This window comes from Oryx dammah, unplaced genomic scaffold, assembly GCF_014754425.2.
Source record: "Oryx dammah isolate SB20612 unplaced genomic scaffold, SCBI_Odam_1.1 HiC_scaffold_22, whole genome shotgun sequence".
Lineage (NCBI taxonomy): Eukaryota > Metazoa > Chordata > Mammalia > Artiodactyla > Bovidae > Oryx > Oryx dammah.
Genome location: NW_024070206.1, coordinates 35,948,689 through 35,974,597, shown reverse-complemented (window position 1 = coordinate 35,974,597; position 25,909 = coordinate 35,948,689). Strand labels below are relative to the sequence as shown.

Sequence of the window (25,909 nt, the reverse complement as noted above, 5' to 3'; positions counted from 1 at the left end):
TTCTTTTCTTTTTTTTTTGGTTATTGAACTTACACATGAGAAGTAGAAGAAATGATTTTGAAAGAAAATAAAACTATCAATCAATCAATGGCTATAATGAAAAGTAATCTTATTATTAACAGTCTCAAATTTCCAGAAGTTTTACATTTTTTCTGAAATATTCATCCTATGTAAAATATCACACCAGAAAAGACAAAGCATTAGATTAATGCTAATTTTGAAAGCCTCAAAGTTATTCATCTATAAATTCAATTTAATTTTATTTTCAGTCAAAATTCCATTGTTTATTGTTTTTTTTTTTCAAAACTGAGTGCATCAGAATTGTCAAGATAATTTAAAAAATTAAGTAATGGATGCAGACTACACCTACCAGATATCATAAAGTGAAAGTGAAGTCGCTCAGTCGTGTCCAACTCTTTGTGACCCCAAGGACTGTAGACTACCAGGCTCCTCCCTCCATGGGATTCTCCAGGCAAGAGTACTGGAGTGGGTTGCCATTTCCTTCTCCAGGGGATCTTCCCAACCCAGGGATCGAACGCAGGTCTCCTGAGTTCCAGGCAGACGCTTTAACCTCTGAGCCACCAGGGAAGCCAGATATCATAAGCACACTAAAAACAATGTCATACACCTGTCACAATAGTCAGGATTATCAGCATACTTGCTAATACATCAGTGTAATAAAGGAGACACTAGAAATATATCTAAACATTTATGGTAATTTATAATAATGGCTCATTCTATGATTCAATCAACTCATATTTATTGTTTGTTAGCATGTATGCAGATGATGGTTATACATCAGGTAATCTTAATTCTTCAGTTCAGTTCAGTTCAGTTCAGTTGCTCAGTCGTGTCCGACTCTTTGCGACCCCATGAATCGCAGCATGCCAGGCCTCCCTGTCCATCACCATCTCCCGGAGTTCACTCAAACTCATGTCCATCGAGTCGGTGATGCCATCCAGCCATCTCATCCTCTGTCATCCCCTTCTCCTCCTGCCCCCAATCCCTCCCAGCATCAGAGTCTTTTCCAATGAGTCAACTCTTTGCATAAGGTGGCCAAAGTACTGGAGTTTCAGCTTTAGCATCATTCCTTCCAAAGAACACCCAGGGCTGATCTCCTTTAGAATGGACTGGTTGGATCTCCTTGCAGTCCAAGGGACTCTCAAGAATCTTCTCCAACACCACAGTTCAAAAGCATCAATTCCTTGGTGCTTAGCTTTCTTCATAGTCCAACTCTCACATCCATACATGACCACTGGAAAAACCATAGCCTTGACTAGATGGACCTTTGTTGGCAGATTATTAAAAATTTAAAAACTGAATAAATCAGCTGATTAATGATTATTAAGTTTGTGGTTAAGAAGTCCTATTAAGAACTGTTGGTGGGAGTGTAAATTGATACACTTTGTTGAGAGGGAAATTTAGGAAAACTAAAAAATTATTTGCATGTATCTTTGATATGGCAACCTCCTTTTTAAGAGTCTGTCCTATAAAAATATATCAACATATGTATGTGCTCCTGTGATTATGTTCATGTGTATGTATGTGTATGTATGAATGTCCACTGAAGCTTTGTTAACAGCAAAAATTGGAATCAGCCTAGTTCTTTGGGATTAAGGGAATGGTTAGAAGTGTGTGTGCAAATTTATGAATATTTTGCAGAATTTTGAAAGAATGATGTTCATGATAATGTGGGAAAATCAAATTATAGAAGAGTACTATAATAGAAAAATTCAGAATCCAATCACAGAATCATGATGCTAAACTAGAATACCTTTATACTCTAGAAAAACAAATCTGCCGTCATTGCTTTAAAACCAGTTGTTTTGGATACCTGATGGCCAGCTTTCAGGTTTGCTTCACCATCACTCACTTTTAAGGTCTTCAATGAACTACATTCCGCAGATACATCTTCTCTGTAACGTTTTAGAATTTATTAATATGTTATTCATCTGTCTCATAACTTCTTTCAAAAAGCACACGAGATTGCTTTCAATGACTTTATTACTCTTCCTGTAAAATGGTGAATTTCTCCCAAAGTGTAATTGTCTTCATGAGTTTATATTTGTGTCTTCCTGCTAAGGATGGCATTTACACAAACCTTTCAAAGGTCATTCAAAGGGCTGTTGTCTAGAGGTAACACTGATGAACAAGAAGTATTTGCTTTCTGGGAATGGGATTTTTTCATGTAACATCTTTAGTCAGTATAATGTTTAGGGTTCATTTATTTGGTTTTCACAGTTGTTTTGAGAAATATGGGCTTCCCTGATAGCTCAGTTGGTAAAGAATCCATCTGCAATGCAGAAGACCAAGGTTTGATTCCTGGGTGGGGAAGATCTGCTGGAGAAGGGTAGGCTATGCACTCCAGTATTCTTGGGCTTCCCTTGTGGCTCAGCTGGTAAAGAATCTGCCCTCAATGCAGGAGACCTGGGTTCGATCCCTGGGTTGGGAAGATCCCCTGGAGAAGGGAAATGCTGCCCACTCCAGTATTCTGGCCTCGAGAATTCCATGGACTGTATAGTCCACAGGGTCACAAAGAGTCAGACACGACTGAGCAACTTTCACTTTTGAGAAATATATTATGATTAAATACAGTCACTTCCTTTTAGGTGCTTGAGAGAACTTGACTGTATTCTTTGCTTCCAAAAGTAATGTGTGCATGTGGTAGACTAAACATTCTGCTGATGCTGGAGATACAGAAATGATGTGTGTGCTAGTCACTCAGTTGTGTCCAACTCTTTGCGATACCATGGACCCTAACCCTCCAGGCTCTTCTGTCCATGGGATTCTCCAGGCAAGAATACTGCAGTGGGTTGCCAGTTCCTTCTCCAACAGAAATGATAAAATTGCCCTTATTTTTAGGGGGCTCACAGACTGGCAGGCATAGGAAAAATATAGTATCTTAGTTGCTGAAGGGAGTAGAGAAGTAGCTGAGCAAGTAGGTTGGGTCAATAGGAATAGGTATCAAGAAACTCTCCTAGAAAGTGACAATGCTCGATGTGGGTGTTGAGAGACAAGAATGAAGAAGCTGAGCAGATGAAGGAAGGGAAGAGGGTTTCAGGTTAAGGAGCCAGGGTAGGGCAGAGTGATAGCTATGAGAAAGCATGCCCTACTCTAGAAACTGAAATTGTCCATCTGCCTCACCTGAAGTAATGAAATAGGTCAGGGCCATGCAATGTATACAGCCTTCAATTAACATAGAGAATGATCGACTGGAGTTGTTTTAGACAGTGCACCATGGACTTGCCCACTTCAGCAGTGTACAGGCCATTTCCAGGCTTTGGGGCCAGCAAGCTCAGCTTGGAATGCTGGCTTTTCGAAAGATCCTGACACCATACTGGGCTCTCTGCCTTAGTGATCTGGCCATGGGGATATCTCTGTATCATATAATCAACAGCACAGCACGTATCGTGAGATTTCTGAGGCCTGTCCCAGTGTCATCTCATGAAATAGGACCTAGTCACTCATTAATACAAAATTTTCACTGGGACCCTCATTTTCTATGAAAAGTGAAACTGTTAGTTGCTCAGTCGTGTCCAACTCTTTGTGGCCCATGGACTATAGCCTGCCAGATTCCTTGGTCCATGGAATTCTCCAGGCAGGAATACCGAAGTGGGTTGCCATTTCCTTCTCCAGGGGCTCTTCCTGAGCCAGGTATTGAACCCAGGTCTTCTGCATTGCAGGCAGATTCTTAATTATCTGAGCCACTTTCTACAAAGTTAAATCCAAAACCCTAATGGGATTCAAGATCCTCTGCCATCTGTCTCCTATATGTCCTTCTAGAATTAAGTTGGAAGAATTTGATGAGTAATAATAATAAGGTCTTTGAGGTTAGGCTGTTCTGCGTTTAATTTTAACTCTGCTATTTACTTAAGCTCCCATAACATGTTCACCCGTGGCTGATTCATGTAAATGTATGGCAAAAACCACCACAATATTGTAAAGTAATTAGCCTCCAATTAAAATAAATTAATTAATTTAAAAAAAGAAAAAAAGAGAATTCAATAAAATATAATTTCGAGTAATTCGTATGGCAAGCATTATATAAAATGGCTGGCTGTGTGATAATTCATATTTTGCTTCAGACATTTTAAATTATGTTTTACTGTTAGTGCTTCTGAGTATATCCTGTATTTCTGATGTTGATACTTTCGGAACCACTGTCAGATAGAGTTCTACTTGGCCCACCTCAGGTGTCACCATCTTCAAGGAGCCTTTAAAAAATGATTGAAATGAATTATCCTCTTCTTATTTCAACAGAAATTGATACCTCTGGTACAGAAATAATACTAATAACTTTAAAAATAATTTTAGAGGTTGAATCTTTACTTATTTATTTGTTGTGCTGAGTCTTTGTTGGTGTGCACAGGCTTTCTCTAGTTGTGGTGAGTGTGGTTACTCCTTATGGCAGTGAGAGGGCTTCTCATTGTGGTGGCGTCTCTTGTTGCAGAGCACACACTCTAGGTGCAAGCTTCAGTAATTGCAGCACACGGGTCTAGTTGTGGCCCATGGGCTTTAGTTCCTCCACAGCTTGGGAATCTTCCTGGACCAGAGGTGGAACCCATGTACCCTGCATTGGCTACTGTACCACCAGGGAAGCCAGCCCTATTTTGCTAAATTTAAATACAGTGGGAAGAGATGGTGTTTTATAATTTATACAATGTCTAGAACAATTCTGGAGCTTATTCAATTGATTTGTTGGTTTATAATGAGCCATTTACTTGTAAAATAATGATGCTATTGAGAAATTCTACCACTGATAAATACATTATTCTGAATTTCGGTTTATAAGTGGATTCATGTTCCTATATTGTGCACATAATGATAAAGATGATAATCACCTAGTAACAAAATGGGAAACAGTTTTCCAGATGTGTATTTGTGTATGGAATACTGCATGCACCAAAGAGAAAATAAAAGATATATTTTCTTATCACATATTTTTTATTGAAGACATATATAAAACATTATTATATTCAGTACTATATTGCAATCAGAAGTATCTAATCCAAAAGAGGGAACATTTTAAAAGAATGCTTTTCTGAAATAAGTTTATAAATTCTGTCTTGTCAATGTCTTCTTTTCCCTTCACCTGATAAGACTTTTCTAAAAGAGCCCATTTATTCACTCTATGGGGCAGGAGATATAATTCAAACTACTTCTATTGTATTTGTTTATTAAATCTCATTTCCTGGACTCCTGGGTTCATTTTCAAATGTTAACACAAATGCTATGTCATCTTTATCAGTACCCTCTTAAGCAGGAGAAATCTTGCTTTTTGCCTTTTATTTTGTTTGAGATGATGTTTTTAACATATGCCAATTTCAGAGGCTTGAGTCACATATGATTGATTCCTAGAATGATGGAGAATTTCCTCTCCACTGATAATGTTGAGAGAAAAAATGAAATGGTTCTGATCTCATTTCCATGGATAGTATGGAGGAATGCATCCACCAGAAGTAGGATTTCTCTTTTTGAAGCACCATTAAATCTTTGCATATTGATAGTGGGACAGATCACAGAAAGTTTTTCTATAAAATGAAAGAACTGGACAAGAGATTGTGAGAGGCCCCAAATTCTTCAACACTTTTACTTATAAAAATATTAAGCAAGAAGCACTACAGTTATTTCCTTCCAGAAGAAAATAAGCCCTGAAAATAAAATTTTTTCCATTTATATTATTTTGCTAGTCACATCATTATACTTACTACTATATAGTTTACATATTCTACAGAATTAAATAAAACTACCTCTCTAGAATTTCTTTTTCTCAGGACAGCTTGATGCCTAGTAATAAGCCATCTGTGCATGGGTTTCCATTTTATTTATTCAACATTACTAGTAGCATTAAAAAGAGAAACACAACTTGGTAATGGAATATTTTGTTAATTATTTTTGGTCGGAACTCAAAGCCATATCCTCAGAGTTTTAAGTCTAGAAATGAATTAGAAGCTTTTTGAAGACAGGAATCTTGCCAGTTGTCTTCAACTAACATTCAGAATCAAGACCAGCACTCAACACAGAGAAGCTTCCAAGTAAATATTGTTGAATGTATGCATAATTAGAGAGGTGCTTTTAGAGGCTATCTGGTTGCCAAAAGAATAGTCTATGACTTAGGTTAGTGAAACTGATTAAACCACATTTCATATGGTTTTCTGACATAATCAACAAAAGCAGAGAAAAAAACGTTCTCTAAGGAGTAAAATCTCCAATACTTCTCCTGGAAACTGTTTCTGTTGTCATAATTATATTTCTGCTAGTCTAAATTAATTTACAGTTGATGATATAAATCAATAAAGTGCAATAAGAATTCATCCATATTGATATGAATATATGCATATCTATATTTGTATATAATTCCTTTTGATGGACCATTTTCAGTGACACATTCAGCTAAGAACTCTTTCCCTGTATTATATGAAGCATGCCCTAATCATTGCATATCTTGAGAAACCATTTGATGAGACAAGTGACTTTAGATCTCTATTAACAGATTCTCCATCTTCTTTTTCAATTTCACTTCAAAAGTGTACATTTAATTCATTTTTCCCACTTAAAAGTTTTAAATAGAAATATGTATTTAGAAGTTAACATGGCTATTGAATGCAGACAAAGCTTGTCTATGCAACCTTCAAGAACAAGAGCATCTTGGTTTATGTGACCAGTTTTACAGGCCTGAAGTCCTTAATATTCACTGTATGAATTATGTGCTATTTATTAGACAGTATCAAAGGATGTAACACATTTTCTTTAAGTTTTTTTGGCACATAATAAATCAGAAAAAAAAATTTAAGGCTTATCTAAAGTGCTTAGCCATATTTACCCCCCCCAAAAGATATAATCAAAGAATCTTACTGAATTTAGAATTTCTGAACATTTGTTGACTTAAAATGTTAAATATGGTGCACTGGGCATCTTTGATGGATATGTTGGTGATTACAAGGTGCATGGTCTCCATAGAGAGTATTGACCATGTAACACTTACTGTTGGGAGTAATGTATGTTACTGTACCGTGTTACTCTGTGTCGAGAGGTCGCTGGGGATGTGGAACCAATAGTTTGGCTTATGCGAATGTCTGGACTCACCATTTGTGTCACTTGAATTTCTGGTCCTACCAAAATACCACCACTCATCACAGGTCCCCTACAACCATCACTCATGCTACTACTGCTCATGTCAGGCCTACCAGGACTAGACGCCACTCTCTCAGCATAGATTACATTGTGTGTGTTGGCTAACTCAGCAGGGACACAAATGTTCCCTTGAACCTCATAGACAGGTGCCATTACTGTTTCCGTTACTACAACATTGGATGCAAGCGGAGGATCAAAGACAATCGTAGTGGGTTGCACGCATGGATCAGCAGTAGTGTAAGTCTCGGTCACTACAATATCCCCATGCATCACGGGTTCAGGTATTGCCATTTCTTCTTTGAACTCAGCCTCTGAGAGAGTCATTCCTGAAGATTCATTAACAAAGTAGTTCGGTCCAAGTAAAGGGAGGTCAGTGCTGATGGGGATACAGGACTGCTGTGAAGGAAATGGGTCAATTTCCGTGTCTAAGCAGATTTCAGCAAGAGTCTTAAATTTTGGATCTAAAGTTTCCATGTAGCTTTCATCTAAATCATCCACGATCCAACTGCAACAGCCAATGGAGCCCACAGGAGACCCTACTCCTTCGTGGTCATAAATGAGCAAACAATCGTTTGCAGGGCGGCCTTCATCTTCGCCTGCATAAGCATATGCTTTCTAAAGTTGGAAGAAAAACAGACAATTAGAAGTTTCTTTTCTCTAGAAAATAATTAAAGAAGAACAACAACAATGTCTTAGAGACATCTGATCTAAGATGATTTAATGGAATGAACTGAGAGATACCCTGATTGATTGCCATATTTCTAAATAATTGGAACCCTGAAAGGAGATCAGTGTGCATAGTCTTTTGTTTCTGAGGTGGTCTAAAATAATAACATATTTAGTTATGTGCAAAACATTATTTATTTAAGGAGAGATATTTGATCAACTTGGAATAAAAACATCTACAGAGGTGTACATAGCTCTGTGTTTCAGAGGCTTATTTTATGTGGCCTAGGTGAAGAGAGCTGGGGTGTTTTTGGAATTACGTTATCAGGAGGGACTTATCTACTGTGATTTTTAAATTTTTTAAAAATGACAGACCCTTTAAATGAAATCCTAGGCGTGACCTCAACATGTAGAAGTCATGAAATGAGAACTTCTTTGTTTGAAGGTGTGGGGAGGGTGCAGAGACCTGGTGTTTCCCTTCCCTATTTGCCTCAACTGCTATAGCCCTGGTGGTTTCCATGAAATCCCACAGGGCCTGCCCAACACCATCCAAAATCCCCTGATACAATCTGACCCTTTCTTTCTTTTATAAATAAGGTAACCACAGGCCCAGAGAAGGTGAATGTCATGCCCAAGACTTAATTAGTTGTCCAACACAACGTCAAATCCACCTATCTTTTCTCCACTGCATCATGCTGCTTTCCCTGTGGTCTGTACCAGTGTCTACATCCCTACTTTTTCTTAAAAAAAATTTCTATTTATTTATTTGGCTGTGCCAGTTCTTAGTTGCAGCACACAGGATCTTTAGTTGTGGTATGTTGGATATAATTCCCTGCTGCTGCTGCTGCTAAGTTGCTTCAGTTGTGTCCGACTCTGTGCGACCCCAAAGACGGCAGCCCACCGGCAGCCTGGTGGCTCCCCCATCCCTGGGATTCTCCAGGCAAGAACACTGGAGTGGGTTGCCATTTCCTTCTCAGTTCCCTGACCAGGGATCAAACCCAGGACCTCCCACATTGGGAGTGTGGAGTCTTAGCCAGTGGACCATCAGAAAGTGAAAGTGAAAGTGAAGTCTCAACCCCTGGACTGTAGCCTACCAGGCTCCTTCATCCATGGGATTTTCTAGGCAAGAATAATGGAGTGGGTTGCCATTTCCTTCCCCAGGAGATCTTCCTGACCCAGGGATTGAACCTGGGTCTCCTTCATTGTAGGCAGACGCTTTACCGTCTGGACCACCAGGGAAGTCCATCTGGACCACCAGGGAAGGCCCTAAATCCTACCTTTAGAAGTAAATGATTTTAGGTCTTGAAATCAATTACTCATGAGTTTGGTATCATCTTAAAACTTTGCTGTTAAATATTTTACATGACTAGAAAGAGAACAGCCCTCTCTTGCCTGCAGCACAAGTTAGCTGCTGGGCTGGGTGGTGGTGGTGCAAAAAAAGTGACTGGAAAGAAGCATGGATACTACTCTGCAGAGGCTTTACCTTGCAGAGGGAAAGGCCGGTTCTCACCACTTGAAATTCAGTGCCATGTTTTAATGTAAGAAAAACGCTAAAATGTTTGGCATGACCTCACTGCCCATAGAGAAAGAAGAATGTACTTTGATTTTCTCCGTCTCATAAAACACCAGTTGAAACCAAATGGGGGGAAAAAAAAAAAAAAGCCCAGTGCAATTTTGACAGGAATGGCAAAGTTCCTTAAATATTAGTGTGACTTTTATGAATGATTCTTTGAATATAATTTCTAGGACACTTCTATGACATGTATATAATTTGTGCCCATTTGCCAAATGTACTTGAGTAGTGTGGATGACTCATTTAAATTACTGATACTATTCATGCCCTGTCTATAGTGGTACTGGTAACCACCAATTTTAAGATACAACTTACAACAACATCTTTAGCATTTTTTGTTAAGAGCAGTGGTGAAACTCACTTGTTGCCACCATAAGGAGTAAAACGGGCTAATTAGAATATGAGATAAAATGGACTGCTAAATAAGAAAAATAAAAGTACTAAATAGGAATTCACAAGATAATTTAAATAAATCCTCTGTTTATCCTTTGTGCTACCTTGTTAGGTCATCCCAGTGCCTTGTGTATTTCATCCTGGCATGCTCATAGACCCACGATGAGCATGGGTCATCTCCCCTAGTGAGGGACACAGTGCCTGGGGCCCTGAGTAGAGATGAGGAGACCTGGGTTCCAGGCCCTAATCTGTCATCAAATCTTGGTGAGGCCCTATTCCTCAGTTTCTGCTCTCTTTCTTCCCTAATTCTGGCTTTTGATTTATTTTTTCTCCTTTCTGTTGGAGGTATCTGCAGGCCTGAAAGGACACCGTGAAGAACAGACATGAACACACAGTTTTTCTTGATCGGGATTCTCTTGCTTTGCTCTTTGCTGTGGGAAACACTGGGAACACCAGAAAGAAACAGAATACAGGAAAATAGCAGAAGGGAAATGGAAACTGATGAGATACTAGCCTTTTTCACAGTCATCAGAGGTATTATGCTCATTGGATATGACATGTTTCAGTAAGTTGGCTTTTTGTATTTTAAGGAAAAGTGAAATATTTTTAATTCAAGATTGGGATAGAGCTAAAAGTAACTGAATATATCTCAGAAAAGAATCTACTGCCATTGTTATTATTGTGCAGTCTCAAGAGTGAATGATAATATTGTTGAACTGTGTGCAGGGGAATTACCTCAGAGAAATATTTTTTTTTTTATTCAGAATTGGGATAGAATTAAGAGTCTCTGAATATGTTTCAGAAGACTCTACTGCCATTGTTATTACTATTATTTGGTCTCAAGACTATTTTGTGGAACTGTGTGCAGGGGAATTACCTCAGAGAAATATTTTTTTATTCAGGATTAGGGTAGAGTTAAGAGTCCCCGAATAGATTTCAGAAGACTCTACCACCATTGTTATTATTATTATTCAGTCCCAAGACTATTTTGTGGAGCTGTGTGCAGGGAAGTTACCTCAGAGAAATAGCTGTCCAGGAAAGCCAGGTTTAGGCCGGTGTCCCCATAGTCCCGCTGGATGCCCACCGCGGAGCTCCTCCTCCCCACAGTGCCCGCTGCTCCTCCTGCTGCCAGGCCAGCGGCCGCCCCCAGACCAGTGTTGAGTTCCACTCCCGAGACACCCCCTTCAACCGTTCCTCCGCCTGCATAGGTGTTAGTGTAGATTTCTGAAAGGAGATGGGGTTCAACGGTGCTGGAGTCATCTGCATTGTTTACCCGCATAGACACTGTCAGCAACACCACCACCCCTTCCCCCCAGCAAAGGGAAGGCTCTGGAACACTAGTATATATAGGAGCAATTCCTACTATATCTGTAATCTTCAGGCTTGCTGATAAAAATAAAACTAAATAAACAGTACAAAGGGAGCCGGGTATCAGGCGTGGCTCTGTCAACTTTTGGGAACCTCCATCCCAAACACTTGAAGGTGCAGAAGAGGCCAAAATGACCAGGGCCTCTGTTTTGCTGGTACCAGTTCCTTCTCTGGCTTCCTCTGGCAAGCTCCCCAGGCCTGGCTGAGAAGACTTGCATTCACTCGTGAGCCCTCCAGAGCAAGGCCAGCCACACATTTGCAGAAACTGCAACTCACGGTCCTCATTCACCCTGGTGCTGGATGGGGAGTGGGCTTCCATAGAAGTGTTCAGTCACCTTAGGCTCTTTGCAGCCAGAGTCTGGCTTGGGACACTCAGAAACCATCACGGAGAAATCACAAGCCCGCTCTAGAGCTGGGCAGCCTCTCTACTTGTTCAGTTATTGCCCAACGCTGGGTATTTTTCCAGTATGTTAGGGTGTTTCTGGGGCTTGGTAAATTAGGGGAGGATAAGAGTGGTGAGGCAAATGCATGTATGAATTTAAGAAAAGTTCCTCATTTCAGCTCAGTCACTCAGTCGTGTCCAACTCTTTGCAACCCCATGGACTGCAGCACGCCAGGCTTTCCTGTCCATCACCAACGCCCAGAGCTTGCGCAAACTCATGTCCATCGAGTCCATGATGCCATCCAACCACTCATCCTCTGTTGTCCCCTTCAGGGTATTCTTAGGAGAACGTATTTGCTGCTTCGTTTTTTCTTTCTTTCTTTTTTTTGAACTGCTTGTTTTATAAATAATGGTAGCACTTACTGTGCAAGGTACTATTCTAATGTAAATTTTGTGATATACATATATACATATAGCACATATATCATCCATACATCCGTATATGATATATGTAACATATGATCCATATTATATATCACATACATATAATATGTAATATACATACTATACATATAATATATAATATGCATACTATACCTATAATATATAATATGTAGACTATACATATAATATATAATGTGTATATATATGTATGATCATTTACTCCTCACAACCTACTTTGAAGTAGGTACTATCATAAATTCAGTTTCAAAGAAGGAAATTGAGGCCCAGAGAGGTGAAGTGTCTTACTCAAGGACTTAATTACTAGTAAGTGGCAGAGCTGGGAACCAAACTTAAGCATTCTGGTTCTAGACTTTGCCCTTTGAATTGCTACATCGTTCTTCACTGCCAGTAGTTTAAGACAGAAAAATAAAGTCACCACTTAAAATATGTAACTTTCTCTCCACTTACACTTTCCTCCAAGGAAAATGACAGAGGTGCTGATTTTTGGTAAGGTACTTATACATGAGATTTGTCTGGCTGAACAATTTGCAAAGTTTAAAAAGGAAAACAAAAAAAAAATAAAAAAAAAAAAAAAAATGGAAAACAGATTTTGACATCCACTGACCAGAGGAATCCATACGGTCCTGGGTATTAGAGGCTGTCATTGGTACACATATGTTGGACACATCCTGAAAAGAAAAAAAAAAAAAAGATTTTAAATAAATGTTTTATGTTAAACATTTTGAAATATATATTTAATCACTTATTTTGGCTGCACTGGTCTTAGCTGTAGCACATGAGACCTTTAGTTGTGTCATGCGGGATCTAGATCTCTGACCAGGGATCGAACCTGGACCCCCTGCATTGGGAGCACCGGGTTTTAGTCACTGCACCAGGTAAGTGCCTAAGTTAAACATTTCAAAAGTGATGTATGTTCAACTTTGTGCAGTTTATAATTATCGGGGCGTGTTGAATCCCACTGAAACACCAAGCTTCTATGGAACCTGACGAATCCGCTCACCCTGTCCTCAGGATGGGCCCCTTCTATTCTCCAGGATTGCACCACACCTTCTCCGCCCTCAGGCACAGGAGCAAAACTCGTCCCCAGCCCTTCTGGCTGTTTTCGTTTGCAGCAGCAGCACAGGAGCAGCAAGAGCGGTGCCACTGCCCAAGAAAGCGGAAAGGAAGAGTTAACACATGTTACTCAATTTAGGAAGTCATCAAATGCATCACTTTTGGGAAAATGTGGCATGATATTCAGAACTAGAGGGAAAAATACAAATGTAATGCATTAATTTCCCCTGAAGGATTGAGTGGGGCTTCCCTGGTGGCTCAGATGGTAAAGAATATGCCTGCAGTATAGGAGACCCAAATTCGATCCCTGGGTTGGAAAGATCCCCAGGAGAAGGAAATGGCAACCCACGCCAGTATTCTTGCCTGGGAAATCCCATGGACAGAGGAGCCTGGTAGGCTACAGTCCATGGGGTTGCAAAGAGTTGGACATGACTGGTTGAGTAACATTAAGGATTGAGGATACGTATCTGTGTTTATCAATACAAATCCACTAATCACTTAAGATCAAGTAAACTTTAATGACAGATTAGGCAAATAAGGTTCTTTCTTCCTGCTAATCTAAGACTCCAAACTGGTTGTTGGCAGATCCATGGTTCAAATTCAGTTTTATATTTCCTAGTCCCCTATGTACATGTGTGCACATTTATACATGTGTGTTTATGTCTGTGCTTTTCCTATGTCCTAGACTGCTTTTCTGGATTTCCCCACACACCATGTTCCTTCTAAGAAGATCTTCAGCTCGAAGTCACTTTCTCCATCAGGACTTCCCAACTTTCCTATTTAGACTTAATTACTTCTGCCTTTCTGCTCTTAAAGGACTCTACTGAAATTGTCATGATGGGATTACTTTATGCTCTGCTATGTTACCGGACACGACTGAGCAACTGAACAACAGCAAAAATCCTATACTTAGCGACTTGCATGTTTCCCGTCTTTTTGACCCTCACTAACCCTGGACTTTTTTGTTGTTGTTGTTGTTCAGTCGCTCAGTCATGTCCGACTCTTTGGGACCCCATGGATTGCAGCACACGAGGCTTCCCTGTCCTTTTCTATCTCCCAGCGTTTGCTCAAACTCATGTCCATTGAGTGGGTGATGCCATCCAACCATCTCATCCTCTGTCACCCTCTTCTCCTCCTACCCTCAGTCTTTCCCAGTATCAGGGTCTTTTCCAATGAGTTGGCTCTTCACGGTGGCCAGAGTATTGGAGTTTCAGCTTCAGCATTTGTCCTTCCAGTGACTATTCATTCTTACTTTACCATTATTGAACAAGTAACATGCCCATATCAGTCCCATTGCTTATTTCCAGATTTCCACAAACATTGCCATAGGTACCAAAAAGAAATGTCCATTCCAGTGAACCTGATTACAATCTTACTTTGAAGAACTGCTGAAAAGAGGGATTTAATCCGGTACTTACGAAGCAGCAGTAAGACGCCCGTAGTGATCATGCCAATCTCTCTTGATCCCATACCAACATTTGAAGCCTCAGTGTGGTCGTCAGTGACAGACACACTGGTAACAGAGCTACCATCCCCGGTGCTGACGTCTGTGGTGCCCAAGGACAAGCACATGTGGTTGACGTCACAGTCACAGGCCCTTAACTCTATGACCTGCGGCAATTCGCATGCTCTGTTAAAACTGTCCTTTACTAGGACTGGGATTTCGTAGTATCCGGAATATAAAGTCTGCTCAGCTTTCAGGATTGCAGAGGTAGCTGAAAAGCAAGGGAGAAAATAAATTAAAGATGGGGTACATATATACAATGGAATATTTCACAGTCATAAAAAAGAATGAAGTCATATTGCAGCAACATGAACAGACCTAGAGATTATAATACTAAGTGAAGTCAGAGAAAGAAAAATATCATATGATACAGCTTATATGTGAAATCTAAAAAGATGACACAGATGAATTTATTCACAAGAGAGAAATAGACTCACAAACATAGAAAACAAACTTTTGATTACCAAAAGGGGAAATGGGGGAGGGATAAATTAGGTACTGGGGATTAACAGACAGATACCACAATATGTAAAATAGATAAAAAATAAGGTTCTACTGTATATTAGAGGGAACTCTACTCAATACTCTGTAAAAATCCATATGGAAAAAGAATTTGGAAAAGAATGGGTATACTTGTATGTATAACTGAATCACTTTGTTGTATACCTGAAAGCAACACAGAAATTGTCAAGTGACTGTACTTGAATATACAGGAAAAATTAAAAAATTTTTTTTGGGAGTAACTCTTCCTAATACCCATGATTAACTTAGGATCTGACTTTTTTTCATGCTCCTTTAGTCACAGAACACATTGTCAGTTTTTAAAAATGAACACTTAATGATGCTTATTTCCAGAGCAACAATACTTGGCATATGTTATGCACTCAGTGGATATTTGTCCAATGAATGAAGAATATTGAGCTGAAAGGAAATATTAGAAGTTTTCTATTTGGGATGACAGCTTCCAAATACCCTCATGAAGACTGTTGTTCGTCTCTTATTCAAAATCACTGTTTTAACATTTAAAATTATTCCCCAAACTTTTATTTTACTAATTCTTTGTGCTGTGATTATCTGTTGATTTTTATGGAAACCATTGCTTAAAACATAGGTTGAAATTTATCAACCTGAGGAGGCCTTAGAAATGATTTACTCCTAAATCATGAATAGTAATTGATGAATCCTTAACAATTATTATTATTGTTAATTATTATTATTATGGGTTATTGCTTTCAGTTAGCTATGTAATAACCTGGCTATGTCTACCAAAATGCACCTGAGCTCAAAATAAGAGTCAAATAAGGCATGGCCCCAACCTGTTAAGTGGGATTTTTTCTTTTCTTCAAGACCAGCATGTAAATAGGACCCTAAGAATATTCTTTCCAATAAGACTGTATTTTTTACTGGCAAATCTGTGATAGAAATATCTCATGTTGAATATTTTTTCTTGTTTTTCCTCATAAAATCTATGATATGAATGAGGAAAAAGTAGTTAGCAATTATTTAAGAATAACACATTGAATTTTGTAGGGAAGAATGAACTCAGAGTTATCTTGATTTTAATGCAATTGCTTAGCTTTTAAAAATATTAAGGTGGTTTTGTGTGAAAGGGCTAAAAGGTTTTATGGTGAAAACATGTTAGCTAATTTCCTCCAAGTCCTTAATGGTGGCATTTTTTTTTTTCTGGCATCATTTTAGGATGAACGGAAAAGCTTGGTGGCCTCAGAAAGGTGGATTTTTCCTCTTACCTTGAACTCTGATTGCCATCTTACCACCCTACCCACAACGTCTCTCCTGTTTCTCCAAATGAATGTCTGATGAGGGAGCTATTGTGGCCAGAATGGGGGCTTCCCAAGTGGCAATTTACCAGGTGGTAAAAGAACCCCCTGGCCAATGCAGGAGATGTAAGAGACGCAGGTTTGATCCCTGGGTTGGGAAGATCCCCTGGAGGAGGAAATAGCAACCCTCTCTAGAATTCTTGCCTGGAGAATCCCATGGAAAGAGGAGCCTGGCGGGCTACAGTCTTTATAGTCCATAGGGTCGCAAAGCGTTGGACACGACTGAAGTGACTTAGTATGCACATGTCCAGAATGAAATTCTCTCAAAACATTTCATTTTCTATTATACATCTAACATCTCAGGAAAAAGAACCCAAGGTATGTAAATTGTTAAGATGCCTGAAATGATATCTCAGTTTTTATCAATGTGAGGCCTTTATTTTAAAGTAGCAACAGTTACCATAAACACGCATACTATTATGGACTCTTTACACTTTTGGTGGACATAGAGTTGGAAAGTATTATTATGTGACTTGACTAATTATTTGGTAATTGTTTTTGCTTTTGTCCTTAGAGTATAAGCAAATTTGCATTCTACTTACCATTTACTGATCTGATATCCCAAATGTCCGCTGTCCCTGGGGGTTCATTAACAACACAGAAGGTAAAGGGAGACCCATAAGAGTGACTGTTAATGCCTGCAGCAGAGATAAGGATGGAGGGAGAGGCAATGCAGATGGTTTCTCTCTCAGCAACAATGACTGGGCAGTAATCGTTGACATCAGGAACTTCGATACATATGGTTCCCGTGGCTGTTTTTACAGAGCCATCTGAAACAGCAAGACATATAGGGTGTTGGGGTAAATGGTGTTGGGGAAAATGGTGTTGGGGAGAAAATTCTTTCTCATCTCCCATGATGATGCCATAGCATAGAGGAATAGCATGACTTGACTCCTGGTGCGTGATAGGATCCTGCTGATGCGTGATAGGATCCTGCCTGCTTAAATCTCCGGAAGCCACTCTTGCCTTTGCTCAGCACCTTCTGGGCACAGTGGCCTCTTTTTAGTTCTTTGAACTCGTTCTTTCCTAAACCAAACACTTGAGCCTTCTAATCACTCTTCCTAAAATATTTTTCATCCCTGTTTCATTCAGCTACATATCTCAGAATGCAAAATTCAGTGTCCTTTCTCAGAGGTTTACTGCTTTCTAGTCCACCATATCTCCCCAAATGAGACCCCTGTAGTCCAGTTTAGAGCCTTTCATTCTGGGTACTTTTTGAGTCCGGTGTTTGTGGAAATAACTGCAATTGAAGTTAAATAATTGTTTGAGTATATATATATTTTTCTGTTTCATTGTTTAAATCCATCCATTAGATAGACACTGTTTCTCTCTGAAATGGTACTTCTGAAAACAAATATAAATATATTTGCTTTTTTCCTAACCCATTTGAAATAAATTTTGGGTTAGTATATTATTAGAAGGTACAGAGGATCAAGAAATAGGAGTCTGGGCTTTTAGTCTACTTTTATACTTTATATTGAATAAAGAATTGTTTTGTTTTTTACTTGCAGAGAATCTTACTATTTTCATTTGTAAGTCAGAACATTATCATCTCTAGATATTTTGCTAGGTCACTCTTTGTGAAGTTAATAAATGTCTTTTAAAGATGTCTTCTGTATGCCTAAATGGTAGAGTCATTTAGTTACTCGACTGATAACAAACCAGGAGCCTATTCATACTGTATATGGTTTTGTACAGTGTGTTTTTATACCCGATTTGGGAGTTGACTTTCTATTCTAGATTTAGGTTCATTAGAGAGACACTAGATTATCCTGCAGATTAGATTATGTGCTGTGTTGTTCTCTCATCTTCTGGAACTTTCTTATGACCTTGGGCTGTGGGCTTCCCCGGTGGCTCAGCTGGTAAAGACTCCACCTGCAATGCGGGATATGTGGGTTCGATCCCTGGGTTAGGAAGATCCCCTGGAGAAGGGAAAGGCTACCCACTCCAGTGTTCTGACTAGGAGAATTCCATGGACTGTATAGTCCATGGGGTCATAAAGAGTCAGACACGGCTGAGCGACTTTCACTTTCTGTGGCAAACCACAGCTAAAGCCACTGTCGACAGCATCTGCTCCTTGTTGTGTCTGCTATAGGCAGAGCTCTGCTTCTTTACCTAGTGGCCGAGCATCCTTGAGCAAACTTATTCCAACTATCTGGAAGGCGTGTGCCAGTGCAGATACTCGGCTTAGGGGAATGAACAATGGTCCTCGTTTTTAGGTTTCTGTGGGTACATTTTCATATAGTTTTCTTTTTATTTACTTGACTAATTTTTTACTCTAGTTTTTGAACTAGAATTGGATTTTCTTGTATGACCTATTGGCTGTGATCAATCTGGCTAGAATTCATTTTCAGAATACTGATGATAAATAAGACTGATAATAAATATTTATATAACTCACGTAGATGCTGAAAGTGACACTCATAGGATGAAGACTAGAATGTATGGACTGTAATTGTTTGGGTATTACCATGGTTTCTCTTTCAATCCTATACTGACTGTTTATCTTCCTCTTTGTTTGGCTACTGTAAATCTCAGGAATAAACTTAATGCAGTGCTGCAATATCTATCTTCTATTAGGTATGTACTTGAGACATCTATCTTCTCCCTTCTTTCCTGGTTACTGACCTTTTTCTGCTGTTTCGTTTCATAGTGGCTGGTTTCCTAGTTACTGCTAGGAAATAGCAGTAGTTGCCTTTGCTCTAGAGAATCATTAACTGTTGCTAAACAAATTCCTGTTGCTACTCACCAAGAGGAACACTTAATAGATTTTCCCACGTGAGGAACTGCTCAATTACAGGTTACTTCAGTGCATCTGCACTTACGAATGTAATTTGAATCTTATATTTGTAATAACCTTGTGCTTTCTTGGTCTTCCAACGTTTTTCTTTGGACAACAATACTCACACAGGCCTCTTATTGTAGCTCAGTTTCAGTGGTTCTGAAATAACCATACACTTCGGGATGCTACCTTATCTGCGGGTGAATTTTGAGCACACTTTGTAGCACTTATTTAAGTAAACATTTCTAACATACTCTACAAGCTGATCAATTCTCTCAAGAGATGAGGTCGAAAGCAGAAACTGAATTTTATTTATATATTTTAACTTTTATGCTTCACACTGTAAATCACCTACAATTCTTTTTTGTAAATAGGTGAAATAAATTATGACTTAAATGTAAATTATGATTATAAGGATACTGAACTCAGTCCTTGATCTAAGGTATTTAGAACTCTCTATAAGTCTTACAGACACCAATAAACTGTATGTTGGATTTGAGTCAATCTAGTATTAACATTAGAATGTTAGTTGTATTGAATGTAATATAAATAATTTTATTAAGAATTGACAATAAATTTTCTTACCATCTATAGCCAGGATCTCTGCTGTGTATATCCCATTGGTAATATATTTTGACTTCTTATCAAATTCCCTAGAAAATTGTATCTCGCCAGTCCTTGAATCTATTTTTAACCAGCTGCCTGCATCATGTCCTATGATATACCTGTTTTTAGATAAATACATTCATCATTTGCTTATATAAAAGATAATCATTTTAAGCCGCACAATGTGTTAATCTTATATATGGTATTTACATGCTTTATAGTGACAATTGAGTCAGTTTATAAAATGTATAGAGAATAATATTCCAGTATTGAACATATTTATGTACAGATTTACAACAGAATTTTATAATCTCATAATTCTTACTCTTCTAGCTCTTAATATAATTGTTAATAGAATGTATGAAATTATTTCAGGGCTGTTTATAAAATCATAATAGTGTTTATTGAAAGAATGTGAGAATGTGCTTTATTCATTTTCACATGTGATGTATTTTTTTCTTAGATTTTATACACATTGGTTTCAGAGTCCCTCGTTGTTGGCCTGTTAGGGGTTGTGGTATCATCTAGTCTGCTTGTGTATGTGGATTTTTTTTAAAACATATAATGGATTCAAAGCTTTTTACCTTATTGGTAGAACATCTGTTCTCTGTACCAGGAGTAAATTCAAACGTCCAAGACACTTATCTGGCACACTCTTTCCTCTGATAGACTTCACAATTTTTGTTGTCTACCTATTTATTAGCTGATTAAGTAATCAAAAATTTTTATGTCAAAAGTAATTTATAGGTCAGTAGACTTTGTTCATTCCAAAAATATTGGAAGGAAAAGATAAAGAGAATACTTGTATATTTCACTATAGTTATTTTCCAGGATATCTTACATAATCTAACTCATATATAATCTATGTATCTAATGACCCTAATACCTACCTTTCTATTTTTTTCAGCTCTGATTCTCTTAAGATTCATCAAATTTCTGAAACATCTATTTTTTAGCCTCTTCTTTTTTTATTTACTTTTTTTGTTTTAGGTCAAGTAGGAGATTGAAATTAGCCCCAAAGTCATTAGATAACACAGATTTTAAGGAAAAAAAGTGACTCATCTTTTATGATGTCTTATTGTTTATAATATAGCTTAATCATCCTGGGGCCAGGGTAGTACAGCCAGGCACAAAAGGTCAGAGAGACTCATAGAGTATCTGTAGGTGGCTCTTTGATCTTACAATTACTCCTTTAACCTGTTGGAGCCCTTACTGCCTCTAAAGCACTATTAAAATTCTGAAATAAAGTTAATGCACCGCAATCATCTTCTAAAACGAAGATGAAAAGCAAAGCAAAACTTCAAAAATAGCACCTTCTAGTGAATTAACATAGGAAGAGCTGAGCTTTATCTCTTTAACACAAGCAAAATATCTGCAGTACCTGACATTTGTTGCGGGATTTCCTGTATCCAAATCTATAGCTGTGTATGTGCCAAGCACAAAATTCATTAAGGAATTTCCTTTTAGTCCTTCTCGCACACTGAATGTCATAGAATTTGGATGAAATGCGGGTCCTTCTCTCACATTAACAACCTGAATTCTCACAGGGGTTGAGTGCATTCGGAATTGAGAGGCAACCGAGTGGTGAAACTCAGCTTGGTTTTTAACTCCAATGCTAAGATGAATATTAGGCACTTGTTCATAATCCAGCATCTGAAATGATAGAAAGTTAAAAAAAAATAACAACAAAACTCTGAAACAGCAAAAAGACTTTCTTGGTAGAATTAGAAGTCAAAATTTAAAAAGCAGTACACTAAAATAAAGGCCAGGAGCTATGCAATTCTGCTCTTGAACCGATCGAACTTTGTTACCGCATTAAGTATATCATGGCCTTCCCTGGTATCTCAGATGGTAAAGAATGTGCCTGCCGTGCAGGAGACCCTGGTTTGATCCCTGGGTGGGGAAGATCCCCTGGAGAAGGGCATGGCAACCCATTCCAGTATTCTTGCCTGGAGAATTCCATGGACAGAGGACCTGGTGGGCTACAGTTCATTGGGTCACAAAGATTGATCAACTAACACTTTCACTTTCACTTACATATATCAGACATGTTATTTCCTTTATCTTTTGGCATAATCAGGTACATGGTACATGGATCATTCAGGCCTGTGACTTTAAGTTGGACTCTAGTTTCAGAGTTTTGAACTTCCTACATAAAACCCTAAAATGAAAGATGACCCTTCTTTCCAAATGAGGTGCTTATGAAAAATAAAAAGTAAAACTTACTAGAATGAGATAAAAAAATTCACAGTTATTAAATGAATAAATAGTAGCCAGGTCTCTTTTGTAGAATGCCTATCTGAGAATATCTTGGAAGTATAATCAGAGAACCTTGAAGCCAATATATATGATGTAATTGAACCTGTAATTTTGAAAAATGATGCAAACAACTTCTAAAGGAGAATTTGTGACTATTATAGTCTATAGCTATTATAGACTATTAGAGCCCTCAACTATAATTTAATTGTGCTGAGTCTGGTGAACAAGAAGACTCCTTCATAGGGCACATTCAAATGAGAAAAGTCACCTTTGAGATGGGTTCTTTGGATAAAAGATGAATAGAATCTTTTGATCCAGAATGACTGATGTGGTGACATGAAAAGTCACCAACAATGATTCAGCACAAAGCTGAAATGAATTGTGGGCTCAAAAATGAATTTTCAATTGGAAGAGATCCATTTTCTCCATTTGTAAAACAACAGTTGTAGAAAAGGGAGTCCTGGGTGCTGTTAGTAGCCCTGGGAGCTAAGATAAACATCAATTGCAACACATTTACCAATAACAGAAGTTAAGACATGAGTAACATCAGCAAGAATCTTAGACAAATCTCTGCTTCTCAGGGAAATTCCGTAACCTCATGAATGTTCTTCTAGATTTTGGTTAAATTCTTCACAGGAGGTAATAAAATAGAAATCTTCACAGGAATTTACTGGGGTTCTTGTTTGGGGCTGGCTCAACATGCCTCACTTAAAATTCAGCTAAAACCCTTGAGATTTGGGATTTCAATTACTGAAATTCCCAGGAATTGACATTTTTCTGGTACAGATGTGTCTGGAAGAGACCAGCAGGGCACACACAATCAGGAAAGATCTTACAGAAATCAACAGACGGAAAAATCTTCAGATGCTAGTTCTTTCCTAAAACTTGGTTTACTGGCCCCGGATTACACTGTAGGGCACAGAGGTGGCAGTTAAGTATGAGTCTGGAATCAGAGACATCTGGTTGGAACTTGTCTTTGTCATTTGCTGCCTAGGTGAACTTAGACAAATTAGTTTTCCTCTTTGGTTTTGTTTCACTTTCTATAAAAAAAGGAATCATAATATTTTCTTCCCTTAGTTGTGATGACTGAGATAATATGCATAGAGCCTTTATACACATAATACAACCCAATAACTGGTGTCCAGAGAGTGCGTGCGTGCGTGCTCAGTCGTGTCTGACTCTTTGGGACCCCATGGGCTATAGCTCAGCAGGCTCCTCTGTCCATGGAATTTTCCAGACAAGAATACTGAAGCGGGTAGCCATTTCTTCTTCCAGGGAATCTTCCTGATGCAGGGATCAAACCCACGTCTCTTGCCTCTTTTGTAGTGGCAGGTGGAGTCTTTACCAGTGTGCCATGTAGGAACAGGGTCAGCAAGTGTGTAGTAAATCTTGATTATAGTTTTTATAAAAATACACAACCAGTATTTCTTTGTTAGAATTCCAATTGGATAGTATTTTGCTTTTCTTCTTGATGTTGAAGCGAATGTGTGCATACTCCCCCATCTATTTATATTGTTATCCATACTTATGTGTTCATAAATACCAAACAAATTTATTTTTGACAAAGAGATTTTTCACTTTCTTAGAGGTCTTTCTCTCGTTTAGCTACACCACAGGGGCCAATCCTAAGGAGGGTAGGCCTGCCAGGATTCCATACCCAAAAAATGGGGTTAATTAATTATGGGCAATATTGAGAGCTGATGGGGAAAAGGAGAAAAACATTTGCTAAATTAAGGATACCACAGCCCTGAAAGGAGCAAGGTTTCTAGAACAAAGGAAAAACCATGAGAATGAATCTGTTAGGATTTTCTGCTCAGAAAATCCTTATAAGTGATTTATAAGTGGGATGGCTATAAAGTGGGATAGTTCCTGGAGAACTGGGACTATGTCTGATTTATATTCCTGGCACCCTTCATTTCTCAAATTTGGATTGAACTGAATTATTTATAATGTCCTCAGACTAAGAAAAGGATTCTAGAAATCTTAGTCAAAAGCTTGTGACTTAGAGGTCACTTCCTACAAGGTTAAGTGATAGCTTGAGTGACTATGGAGAGAGTCCCAGAGGACATTAGTGACCTCGTTCCAAATGCCAGATCTTGGAAAATCACACATATATGCTCTACATAGCTCTTTTGGTTGTGTGCTAGCATACATATTCAGTTCAGTTCAGTTCAGTTGCTCAGTTGTGTCTGACTCTTTGTGACCCCATGGACTGCAGCACGCCAGGCTTCCCTGTCCATCACCAACTCCTGGAGCTTACTCAAACTCATGCCCATTGAGTTGGTGATGCCATTCAACCATCTCATCCTCTGTTGTCCCCTTCTCCTCCTGTCTTCAATCCTTCCCCAGCATCAGGGCACACATATTAAGATTTTAAATTTCATTAGCCCTTCTGCATTATTTTTATGTTTTAAAGCATATTGTTTTCTGCTCTTTGTGAGAAATTTGCAAAGTTATCATTCTGAAAAAATATACATACTTTGTTTATACCATGTCTAGTACTACCTTGACCAATTTGTCATGAAATTGAAATTTCCAGTAGTTTTTTTTTCTTTTTTGCAATAATGTAAGTAGATCTTTAAAAAAGTTTTAGCTCTCACAGAAGACATTATGTATGTCATATATAGTGCACTGCCTGAGTGATGAACGTGTTTTCTTTTTCATTTTTCTAATTTTGTAGAAATGATGAATTCTGCATTCAAGCTCAGTGACTCCTGTTTTGGTGAGAGCAGCAGTTTCAGTAAGTGGCATCATCATTACTCTCAAAGTTCGGTGAGCTGCTGCTATCTTCTGGACATGGGACCAGGTGCAAGGGATGGAAAGATATTTAGGTCAAGTTGTTTATGCTCAAAGATTTTTTGTTTTGCTCTTATTTTAGTAGTTTAGGAGGCAGATTAAAAGCAAAAAAAAAGTTATATATTGCAAGATAATATATGAAGACAGTGATAAAGGTGGTAAGAAGATAGGTAAGAATTTTATGACGTGTCTAGATCTTGATTTTTAACTAAGATGCAAGGTAGAAGAAATTCTGATCCCTGGAAAGAAATGTGACTAAATATTCAGGGTTTGATGTGGTGACAGGCAACCTCCTATCTCTCTCTTTCTATCCGTGTCACATTTGGCAGTTGCTCCTGTTTGTTCCTTAATTTGTATTTTGACTGCATTCGCTTTAAATCAGGTTCCTAACTTCAAGACTTGTTCAATATAATAATTATTTTCTTTCATCTTTCTGGAGTTGAGCTCATAATGTTACAGCTATTTAAAAATATACCTCAAAGCTTTTCTTGGTGTATAAATAGAGCTGGTGAATTTTTTGGTTAAGGGCAGATAGTAAATATTTTAGGCTTTGAAGGTCAGATACAGTTTCTGTCTTGAGCATTCAGTTCAGCCAATGGAGTGTGGAAACAGCCATAGGAAATATATGAATGAATGTGTGTGGCTGTGTTCCAGTAAAACTTTATTTGCAAAAAAGTGGCAGGTTGGGTTTGGCCTGAGAGTCATAGTTTGCTGATCTTTGGCCCAAAGCCATGTTTCTAAAACAGGAAGTTCATCACATATTCTTGGAGTCCTTATGTTCTCTTAAGGAATTTTGAAATGTCGTATATTGATTTGAATGGCAATTTAAAAAGCACATACAGATGTTTTCCATGTTTTTGATGACTGCCTCATAAATTAATACACCGCATGATTTCTGTGCTAGTGGTTGTATTTTGTGGTAAAGTAGTAATACTTTAATTTCTCCAAAGAGTGGCAAAAAGGACAGAAAAAATTCAATATATAAACAATATGTTTGCATCAGATGAGGGCTAAATGGCTTCCTAATTTACTGTCTGGAAAAAAGTATCACAGTAACTGGAATAGAGAAGAGTAGTAACAACTGAATAAT

General features: G+C 38.3%; 1 protein-coding gene across 1 annotated transcript in view; it reads right to left on the bottom strand.

Annotated features, from left to right (window-relative positions):
* Positions 1–4,923: 4,923 nt before the first annotated feature.
* DSG4 (desmoglein 4) overlaps positions 4,924–25,909 on the bottom strand; it is a 40,023-nt gene continuing 19,037 nt past the window's right edge. Inside the window, exons 9-16 of the mRNA XM_040264240.1 lie at positions 21,146–21,417; positions 19,744–19,883; positions 16,919–17,146; positions 14,453–14,749; positions 12,982–13,124; positions 12,586–12,649; positions 10,782–10,990; positions 4,924–7,749 (exon numbers count right to left, since the gene is read on the bottom strand). Coding sequence (XP_040120174.1) covers positions 6,982–7,749; positions 10,782–10,990; positions 12,586–12,649; positions 12,982–13,124; positions 14,453–14,749; positions 16,919–17,146; positions 19,744–19,883; positions 21,146–21,417 — 2,121 coding nt within the window. The 3' untranslated portion in view covers positions 4,924–6,981. The remainder of the gene's footprint in view (positions 7,750–10,781; positions 10,991–12,585; positions 12,650–12,981; positions 13,125–14,452; positions 14,750–16,918; positions 17,147–19,743; positions 19,884–21,145; positions 21,418–25,909) is intronic.